At 31.0% G+C, this 10,751-nt stretch overlaps 2 protein-coding genes across 5 annotated transcripts; both read right to left on the minus strand.

Moving 5' to 3' along the window:
* Nucleotides 1–301: 301 nt before the first annotated feature.
* On the minus strand, nucleotides 302–3,038 carry LOC144850279 (junctional adhesion molecule A-like). Its single transcript, XM_078707528.1, has 5 exons — nucleotides 2,857–3,038; nucleotides 2,377–2,712; nucleotides 1,403–1,693; nucleotides 728–843; nucleotides 302–419 (listed from the first exon to the last, which is right to left on the minus strand). The coding sequence occupies exons 1-4, from the start codon at nucleotides 2,912–2,914 to the stop codon at nucleotides 743–745; spliced, it is 786 nt and encodes a 261-aa protein (XP_078563654.1). The 5' UTR covers nucleotides 2,915–3,038; the 3' UTR covers nucleotides 302–419; nucleotides 728–742.
* A 398-nt stretch (nucleotides 3,039–3,436) lies between these two features.
* Nucleotides 3,437–10,721, minus strand: LOC144850275 (peroxidasin-like). Of its 4 annotated transcripts, none has more exons than XM_078707521.1 (7): nucleotides 10,629–10,721; nucleotides 9,820–10,152; nucleotides 9,356–9,649; nucleotides 9,062–9,100; nucleotides 8,681–8,832; nucleotides 8,537–8,569; nucleotides 3,437–4,016 (listed from the first exon to the last, which is right to left on the minus strand). In XM_078707521.1, exons 1-7 carry the CDS (start codon nucleotides 10,672–10,674, stop codon nucleotides 3,888–3,890), a joined length of 1,026 nt encoding a protein of 341 aa, XP_078563647.1. In that variant the 5' UTR covers nucleotides 10,675–10,721; the 3' UTR covers nucleotides 3,437–3,887. The 4 variants fall into 4 exon arrangements, with proteins under 4 accessions (XP_078563647.1, XP_078563649.1, XP_078563648.1 ...); XM_078707522.1 differs by lacking the exon at nucleotides 3,437–4,016 and adding an exon at nucleotides 7,809–8,401; XM_078707520.1 differs by lacking the exon at nucleotides 3,437–4,016 and adding an exon at nucleotides 7,809–8,404.
* Between the last annotated feature and the right edge of the window lie 30 nt (nucleotides 10,722–10,751).

Raw genomic sequence — 10,751 nt, forward strand, 5'->3', positions numbered from 1 at the left:
GTTGCTATATACCATTTGTAGATTATGTCACTATAGGTACATATAGGGGTTTTTTTTTGTTAATGATGATACAAATTGCAGCATTCACATTTCTTTGTTATTAAATTTTTACGCGTTAAAGAGTTAAATCAAGAGAAAGAAAACACTTTATCAAGGTTATGATTTCTCTTTATTTTTTTATAATAAAATCAACAAGAGGTATGTGATTGTAGTTTCAAACCAATGATATTTCATTAATAATAAGAATAATAATAATAAAGTATTTCTTTTATTTATATATTTTAAACATGTATATCATTGGTTGTCCTTTTTTGCTTTAACATTTACATATACAGCTTGATTATCGTCTTTCTTCTGTAAATCTTGGTATGTGTGGTTTGTTTCTTTATCTGTCTCTCTGGTATAAGTCATAATAACGCCTGTTTAAAAAAAATACAGCAGTTTATTGCATGAACATAAACGAAAAGAAATACAATTTTGTAAACCTATTGATGACGTTGATAATGATGATGACAAGTGAAAGTGAGTAATGAAAGTTGAAGTATGGCATCCTTACTCCTGATTGGTTGTCGTTTTTCGATGTAGAAAAAACATAAAACATCAAAAAGCACATATTATTGTTAATACATTTCATTAATTGTGCGGTGTACCGCGGTAGTTTACTAAACTATCGAGCATTTTACTCTTATTTTATGGTTCTATTTTCTGAATCAGAATTATGCTTTACCTGTGGATTTGTCTTCTATATTTTGCTGATGATAAAATCCACAAGCAAACAGATAATTAATCCAATGAGCACATCAACAAACGTCATTCCAACAACAAGACCCGTCGAAGTTGAACCTTTTATAATAAAATACAAGTGATAAATATGAAGAGCGTATAAGTACAGATCCAGGGAACACACATGTATATTTTCTCTTCAGCTTGTTGGCTTCTATTACTAATTTTCGCTATTACTATTAAAACACAAACCGATAATGACATTGATTGGTTTTAAGGAAACAAAATCAAGAAACCTAGTTAGTACCGTTTCGCAGCAAAACAAACATTTTCATGATAGTCTATGTGGACACCAAACCCGGACATTTACAATTTAAAGTGCAACGTACTTCTTATTGCTGACTTAGGATATAGAAGTAGTCGTCAATGTTTAAAAAAATAAATAACAAATAAACAAGCATTATTATCGAAACTTATCATGCGTTCATATTTTAAAACGCCTGTATAATCAAAAATAAACTTTTCGCTGTGTGTTAACTGTGCTCTGTATACCTCACCGTTGCTATCCATATCATGTAAAACTATAAAAAAAAAAATTTGGTAAGGAAAGAATGAAATGTGTGTTTATATAATAGTATTTATTCACTGTATCAGTTATTTTTATTCCAACCGTACCAACCTAATGTGATGAGAGTAACATTGTTACTTAGTTTTCCTTGCATTCCACTGTAAGCAGCATTCTCTGCTCTACACTGATAAACTCCCTCATCTTCTTCATCTACTCTATTAATTGTTAGTGTAGCATCAAAAGACCGATACTTTTGTGTATCAGAATAATCAAGGATGACGTCATCTTTGGTCCATGTGATGATAATCGGTGGTAAACCATCAGGTTCAGTACATGTGAATGTTGCTGTTTCACCAATATTTATAAACAATTGTTTTGGATTAAGAATTGGTTTTTCAAGATCTGTAATGGCGAAATTAAAATAGGATTGATAATAGCATTTGCAAAATTTACAATAGGAAAAAGCATGATTACAATATTAGAGTTTTCGCATCATCTTTCCTATTATATTGTTATAGGGTAGCTACCGAATTAATTGCTTTTTTGAAAATGTCCGAAATTTCCGGTGGTAATTTTCCCTTCTTCAGTGGACTAACCACCGTACAACATTTCTTACCTCTAAGGCTAAGTGTTATTTAGTTACAATTTTTTCCATTTTCACCAAATAAAAATTAGTTTTTCCACTTTGTAGCTGTACTGTCGTTCATTCTTTTTATCAATTTTCAATTTCTAGTGTATTATTTTCAAATTTCAAACTATTATTGTCATGGAACCATGTTCTTGTGATTTTTCATAAGCTATGTCGAGCTGCAAGACATTGCAACTTTGCTCACTCTTACAACTTCCAAATCACCTAGTACTGACAGAGATAGCTTAACCAAATCTATCATTAAGATAAGCAATGTCGTTGATGCAAAAATCTAATTAATTCGGTGTTGCACAACATTTATTCCAATAAGATGGTACGGGTAAACAGGTAAACGATCTTATATCATGTGTGTTTTTGTTGCCTATGTCAACCGAAAGAATACGCATTAATATTTGCATAAATTTAATTGTATTAGGCCTACTATCATATTACTTACAATATGCAGTTAAAGTACATTTCGTCTGGAAGAGTATAGTAGCTCCTGTAGACTCGTCGTTTACTCCACACGTGTACGAGTCTGTGTCTCGTCTGTTAACATTTGTTATAGTCAAGCTAACATATCCTGCAGTATCAACCTGCTTTGGATCACTCAGCGAGTATCTAGACGCAGCATCTGAGTCGTCCTTTCTTGCAATTACCGTCTCGTTTTTCTTCCAGTAGTATTTGCCGATCACGGCGTTTGTTGGTATGTAGTAACATGGTAATGTAATGGCGTCCTGTCCTTCAATTGCAACTTGTGATTCGGCAGTGAGTTTGGTGATGCTTTGGCACACTGAAGAAAAATGAAATAACAAACGTCCAATGTACTATAAATCATCATCATTATCCTCATCATTTATTGTTAAAGGTTAATTTGGTTAACTTGATGTGGACGGAAGTACAATGCACTATAGTTGAAAAAAAGATGTGTACTTACTACAACCACAAAGTTGAAAAATCAGGAGAATCATCGCACTTTTACATTTCCCCTCCATTTCGCCTTTTCCCGCTTCGTAAGGTGATGATTATTCCGCTGTTATTGTCTCGCACTCTACCATACTCCACTGTATTGTATACTTAAATACTGATTGTTCCTGTCGTTGTTATGATTGTGATGAATTGCCGTTCACACTGATATATTATATTTACTTCCTCATAAGTATAGTGCACTGTACTTCCGTCTAAATCTAGATGATCAAATTAATTTTCTAAATAGTATAAATTATTTAAAATAAAGACACATGACTTTTTAAAAATTGTATTTATAAAGTAGTACAAACTACTATTTATTTTTTATAGGTATTTTCTAATGTCTTCCCTAAAATAGAAGACCCAAGCATGCCAAACCTTCTTTGTTCATATCGTTTAATTTTTCCGTGTCAAATCAATTTGAACTTACTATAAACTCTTTAAAAATGGCAGCAAGCGACAAATACATATCGCGAAGGCAAATTAACTTAAAGAACGATAACAATAATACAACTACACGTGTATTGGTGTTCAAATCATTTATTGTCTAGTTTATTTTCCTTCTTATGCTGGTATAGTCAGTATAAATTATGTCTATGCATTAAACATTAAATTCAAAGTCATGAATTAAAGTTGGTCTACAACCGAGTACGTTTTAATTTAAAAAAATCAAAGCAAGAAATACAATTTTATTTTTATATTTTGCAAGTATATCTATGGTTTTCATTTTTACATTACACATTTGATCTTTACTGTTGCTATATACCGTTGGTAGATTATTTCACTACTATAGGTTGTGTTGTTAATGATAATACATTGCAGCATTTACATTTCATTTTTATTAAAGAATATGAAAGAAAACACCTTCTCTAGGTTATGATTTCTCGTTATTTCTATAATAAAATCAACAAGAGGTATGTGATTGTAGTTTCAAACCTTTGCAATGATTCTATTAATTATAATAATATACTTATTTTGTTTTTATTTTAAACATGTATATTATTGTTTGTCCTTCTTTGCTTTAACATTTACATATACAGCTTGATTATCGTCTTTCTTCTGTAAATCTTGGTATGTGTGGTTTGTTTCGTTATCTGTCTCTCCAGTGTAAGTCATATACTCTTGCAGCTAAAAATAATACAGAAGTTTATTGCATGAATAATGAAGAATGAAAATAGTGTAAACGTTTATTTGCGATATTGGTGACAATAGTAAAAATGATGATGATGAGTAAAGTGAATAATTAAAGTATAGTATCCTTACCCCTGATTGATTGACGTTTTTCGATGTAGGTGCCTTTAAAATAAAACATCATATTAAATATTAAAATACTTTTCCATTACCAAAAGTATGCGGTATTTCATTTGGTCATTTTATTTCTATACTCTTGCTGTTGGGTCAACTTTCTAAATCATACTTCACCTGTGACTTTGACTTTCTTATTTTGCTGATGATAATAAAACCCACAAGCAAACATATAATGAATCCAATGAGCACACCAACAAACGTCATTCCAACAACAAGACTTGTTGCATTACACACGCCCTCACTCGTTGGAACTTCTGTACTTAAAGCTGAAAATAATAAACTTTGATTTACCAGTAGCACCAGTAGTATGCCAATTGGTGTTTATATTTTGATTTTAAATTTAAAACTTCTTACTTTATTAACATCATTTTAAATTAGTATACTTTCAGAATTAATGTTGTAGGCTTAGATTAAAATATATTTAAAAATAAAACAAAGTACAAAAAGTAATAGCATATAATTATGCCTATAATTTGGTATCCAACCAAGATCCGACCATCTTCATCATTATTGTTGTTGCTTCACAAGCGTATTTTTATGCAGACAAAACGTACGTGTAGTCGACTTACTGTTGGATGTAGAAGTTGTCATCCATGCTAAATAAAATATAAAAATCATTATCAAATCATGCATTGCAAAATGTACAAATACAAAAATCGGATTTAAGCCTACAATAAACTTTTTAGAGTGGTATTATTGTTTAAGGTATATCTTATTTAATAAAATTTGAAACAACTGTACAGTAATTCATAAAACACATAGCAGATTTATAATATATTATTGCATTAAGTTATCTCTTTGATATTAAAAACATTTTATTATCCATAAACAATGTCTATTTTATTATGTAGGTTATTTATATAAACAGCAATGTTAATCCATCTTAGGATGTGGGAGTGTGACAGAATTACTTAAGTGAATTAACTAATTGTTTCTATTTATGTAGGTTATTTGTACTTACAACCAACTCCGATTGTGAGAGTATTACTAAGTCTTCCATTTGTTCCACTATAAGCAGCATTCTCTGCTCTACACTGATAAACTCTCTCATCTGTTTCATCGACATAATCAATGATCAATGTTGCATCAGAAGTTGGATACTTATGTGTATCAGACACATCAAGTGTGACGTCACCTTTTATCCATGTGATAGTAATTGGTGTTGGTAACCCATCAAGCTCAGTACATAACAAGATTGCCATTTCACCATCATTGACAAAAAATCCTGTCAAAACTGGTTGTTCAAGATCTATAATGGCAAAAATTATATATTAAGTCCTACCTTTTTTTTGGTTAATCATTGTATCATTATCATTACTGCTAAACATTAACTGTACGCTTATTTATTTTTGTTTATAAAAAGAAATAGAATGCATAATCTTTCTTAATACTTTATTTTATTTATAACCAAGGTAGCTACCATAGTTAAATAGTTATTTTAATAGCTCACTACGGCCACTATACCTACTGTAGGCCTACTCACATTGAACTATAAGTTCACCGTAGTCGTCAGCAACTTGGCCATTTTGTGTGATGATTCTACACAGATAGTTGCCTGCATCATTTACTTCAACAGCACTTATCATAAGATCATTGTTATTAGATAAGCTATAACGACCATTGATTGTTTCTCCTGTATCACTAGATAGAATAGGGTTTCCTAATACTGGAGTACCATCATCCTCAGCTCTGAACCAAACAAGTCGATCTAATACTTCTCCCACTTCAAGTCATCGTCGCATCCTCACCAACTTTAACTGTATCACCACCCACTGCCACAGATGTAGTTTGTGCACGTATACCTAAAACTAAAAAGTAACTGTACAGTAATTATAATAAATACTGCAAGTGTGCACTTTTATTGCATGTTTTTTTAGTTTAGGGTAGGCCTACGTTGATTTGGTGTTATAAAAGATAAAGTTGTTACTCATTTTTAAAGATAGCTTGCTACAAACATGTGCTGTATGTCTAGTAGGCCTACCATTTATTAAACATTGTGTTGATGTCAAGAAAGTTTTATTTCTGGAAACAAAATTATAGGAAATGCAAACAACAAAAACAAAAAATACTGAAAACGTATATATATATATATATATATATATATATATAAACAGAACAGGCAAAGAACATTCATTCTAAACCGCCCGGTGATATACTGAAATTTAATTAATTAATTTGAAACGATATATATGTATATATAACTACTGTATTTGCACAATTAGTAGCACAGCGACAGTAAAGCAGCATGAGTATGTCATGATGTTACAGGCCTCATGCAGTATTCAGCTAACCTATATCTAGCGTTTGAACCTATATGACACGCTAGGACGGACATAAATATGTATGTCCGTCCTGGCGTGCCATAAACCTACCGTAAACAGAGATATATTTACTTTACAAACAAAATGTATTTAGTTAATAACTGTTCAAATCATCAAAGAAGTTGATTAACTCTTAGAGAATACTTAATAGTATAGGTTTAGTTTAGTGAATTGTACTTACGTCGTAAATATAGAAGAAACAAGAAGGAAACACTCTTCATCTTTACAGCAATCTATTTAAAAGAAGGAAATGCAACTTTACGAGTACATTTTTGTAGTAAGGCTAAACACCGCCCTCTTCTGTGCATGATTAAAAGGGCAGCAGGGCATCTTTCTTTTAACGTTCTTTGCTCTGTACGCTGTACTGCAAGAAGGTCTAGCTAGCAAGCTTCTTGTTGACCACTGCCATCAACTTTTGACAACCAGTTGTTGATTCAACAAATCTCCTGTAAAAAATGTAGGAGTGCACATCATTGTTACATTGTCTAATTTTCCACTTGTATCTGAAAATAAATTAACCAAAATAGCTATTAACGATTTATGATTGCGGTGTGAAAAAATATTTTTAATATTTGTACTTACAATCATAGCATTTTTACTTTTCGCCTCCATTACAAATCTGTAAAATATGGAAATCTTTTCCGCTTTATTAGGTGGTGACTATTTCACTATTATTGTCTTGCACTCTACCACACTCTACTGTATTGTATACTGAAGTATTGATTGTTCCTGTCGTTGTTATGATTGAGATGAATTGCCATTCACACTTGTGATATATTCTGGTTACTTCCTTCACAATTATAGTGCATTGTACTTCCGTCTAAATCAAGATGGTCAAATTAATCTTTTTAATTAGTAACCATTATTTAATGACATGGTTTTAGGCCTTATTTATACAGTCCGTTCAGACTTATTCTTTTTTAATAGTATCAATTATTTAAAATAAAATCATAAAACACGTGATTATCATTAACTTGTATTGTAGTTCAAAACAGTGTAAACTCAAACTGTGGTATTTCTTAAATTTGTTTAAAAATCATTAATAAAATAAAAATCTCACCCATATACTTTAAAGCCCTGTTCCAATTCCCAGGAATCTAAATATTCCGTTTCAAAATTAATTTGAACTTACTCAATTCTTTGTATAAATATGGCAGCAAGCAACCAACGTACATCTCGAGGCGAATTAAATTAAAGAACGCTATATAACAATAATACAATTACACGCGTGTTAAAGGAATTGATTTTCTAGTTTATTTTCCTTCTTAATGCTGGAATAGTCATTATATTTCAATGTAATAATGCATTCAAACTTTAAATTCAGTAACGAATCAAAGTTGGTCTAATACATGCATGTTTTAATTCCAACAAATCAAAACAAGAAATACAGTTTTTTAATAAATGTATCGTTGTTAGTTACATATCTGTTTTTAAATTTTTTAAAGTATTTCTATGGTTTTCATCTTTACATAACAAATGTTGCTATATACCATTGGTAGATTATGTCACTATAGGTACATATAGGGGTTTTTTGGTAATGATGATACAAATTGCAGCATTCACATTTCTTTGTTTTTAATTTTTACGTGTTAAAGAGTTAAATCAAGAGAAAGAAAACACTTTCTCAATGTTTTTATTTCTCTATATTTTTATAACAAAATCAACAAGAGGTATGTGATTGTAGTTTCAAACCAATGATATTCCATTAATAATAATAATTATAATATATATATTTTATTTTTATTTTAAACATGTATATTATTTTTTGTCTTTTTTGGCTTTAACATTTACATATACAGCTTGATTATCTTCTTTCTTTTGTAAATCTTGGTATGTATGGTTTGTTTCTTTATCTGTCTCCCCAACATAAGTCATATACTCTTGCTGCTAAAAATAATACAAAAGTTTAGTGCATGCAAAAAGAAGAATAAAAATCGTGTAAACTTTATTGATATATTGGTGACAATAGTGACGACGACGAGTGAAATTGAATAATTAAAGTTGAAGTAACATCCTTACCCCTGATTGGTTGGTGTTTTTCGATGTCGGTACCTTTAAAATAAAATATCATATTTAATGTTAAAATATTTTTCATTACTTAAGTGTGCAGTATTTCATTAAAGCTTTGGTCATTTTATTCCTACGTTCAGAATTATACTTTACCTTTGGATTTGATTTCCTGATTTTACTGATGATAATAAAACCCACAAGCAAACAGAGAATGAATCCAATGAGCACACCAACAAACGTCATTCCAACAACAAGACCAGTTGAATTACACACGCCTTCACTCTTTGGACCTTCTGTACTTAAAACTGAACAATTATCAGTGTCAGTGTTTTCATAATTGTATGAAATTAACCGTAGTTTCTTTTACTAATTGTCGTTGTTGCTTTTAAGACACACCGATGCTCATATCGATTTGTCACATTTTCATGCTTGTCTATTTGGGAACCAAACCCGGATTTTATTTATTTTCATTCATTTATTTTTATTCTTTTCGTTCAAACCCGGAAATGTATAATATAATACAATGCAACGTACTTATAGTTGACTTACTGGATATAGAAGTAGTCGTAAATTCTAAATAAATAAAAAAGCATTAGTATCGAAACTTATCATGCGTTCATATTATAAAACACCTGCATAATAATAACAAAAAACAAACAACTAAAGGGTTCCGTTTTTCTTGTGTTAGCTCACCATTGTTATTCATATCAGTGTAGAAACAAAGAACAGTTTTTTGGTGGTAGAGAAAACACGATCCGAAAGAATAGAATGTCTTTTATTATGTATTCATTGTATCAATTAAAACTATTTAATTCCAACCGTACCAACCTGCTACTGTGATGAGTTCAACAGTATTACTAAGTTTTCCTTCTTCTCCCATGTAAGCAGCATTCTCTGCTCTACACTTATAAACTCCTGCATCCGTTTCATTTACATTATTAATCGTTAATGTTGCATCAGAATTTGGATACTTTTGCATGTTAGAAACATCAAGTTCGACGTCATCTTTGATCCATGTGATGATAATTGGTGTTGGGAATCCAACAGGTACAGTAGAAAACTGTGCTGTTTCATCCATCTTGGCAGACAATTGGGCTGGAGTCACAACGGGTGTTTCAAGATCTGCAGTGTAAAGACAATTTGACTATTACATTTAATACCATAAACACAGCTTTATTTTTATTTTGATAATTTTAAATCATAATTATCTATTGGAATTTAAAGATTGTGCAACAGAGTTTATGTATTTAAGTTTCCCTTGAAAAAAAAAACAAAAGGAATGACAAACTTACATTGAACTATAAATTGATCATAGTCGTCAGCAATTTGAACATTTTGTGTTAAAATTCTACACAGATAGTTGCCTGCATCATTTACTTCAACAGTTCTTATCATAAGATCTTTGTTATTAGATAAGCTGTAACGACCATTGCTTGTTTCAACTAAAGATACGAGAGGGTTTGCCCCTACTGTACTACCATCATCCTCTGCTCTGAACCAAACAAGTTGATTCAAGACATCTCCCGCTTCAAGTGTATAACTACACGTCATCGTCGCAACCTCACCAACTTTAACTGTATCACCACCCACTGTCACATATGTAGTTTGCGCATGTGTATCTAAAACTAAAACAAAAATACTACAGTAATTATATAGATACTGCATTGTGAACTTTTATTGCATGCTTCTCGAGTATATGGGGTAGAACTAAATTATAGGAAGACCACCAGGAAATGAAATACTGTACTACGGTACAAACCGCACACACAAAATAAAATAAAAAGACAATGTGAACATATAACATAGAGGGCCCCTGAATATCAGCTGGCCTGCGGGTTCAGCTGGAAGGGTTACCCTCTATAAATAAAGTTGAAATAAAAAATAAAAAAATAACAATTTGCACATTTAGTAGCACATCTACAGTTAAGCTAGTCCATGAATTGAGGCCTCTTGCAGTATTATTAGCTAACCTATTTTTAGCATTTGAAATTTAACTAATACTATAAGTTACTTACTTTACTTTGTTGTTGGGCTTAAAGAAAGTTTTTGAACTCTTAGAGAATGCTTAATAGTATAGGTTTAGTTAGTGAATCGTACTTACGTCGTAAATATAGAAGAAACAATAACAAGAAGGAACAGATCTTCATCTTTACAGCAATCTATTTACACTAGAAGAAGAAGGAGGAAATGCAACTTTACTGTATTATAAAAATAGTAAGGTAAA

This window comes from Antedon bifida, chromosome 8 (assembly GCF_963402885.1).
Source record: "Antedon bifida chromosome 8, ecAntBifi1.1, whole genome shotgun sequence".
NCBI lineage: Eukaryota > Metazoa > Echinodermata > Crinoidea > Comatulida > Antedonidae > Antedon > Antedon bifida.

What these genes read in the sequence shown, in the direction of transcription:
- LOC144850275 (XM_078707521.1), bottom strand. Translation starts at nt 10,674, where the DNA reads ATGAAGATCTGTTCCTTCTTGTTATTGTTTCTTCTATATTTACGAC. An exon ending in GTTTCTTCTATATTTACGAC is followed by an intron (nt 10,153 to 10,628) that starts GTAAGTACGATT and finishes TTTTTGTTTTAG; the next exon opens with TTTTAGATACACATGCGCAA. An exon ending in AAAACACCAACCAATCAGGG is followed by an intron (nt 4,017 to 8,536) that starts GTAAGGATGTTA and finishes TATTATTTTTAG; the next exon opens with CTGCAAGAGTATATGACTTA.
- LOC144850279 (XM_078707528.1), bottom strand. Translation starts at nt 2,914, where the DNA reads ATGGAGGGGAAATGTAAAAGTGCGATGATTCTCCTGATTTTTCAACTT. An exon ending in ATGTACTTTAACTGCATATT is followed by an intron (nt 1,694 to 2,376) that starts GTAAGTAATATG and finishes TCGCCATTACAG; the next exon opens with ATCTTGAAAAACCAATTCTT. An exon ending in TGTTACTCTCATCACATTAG is followed by an intron (nt 844 to 1,402) that starts GTTGGTACGGTT and finishes TTATTATAAAAG; the next exon opens with GTTCAACTTCGACGGGTCTT.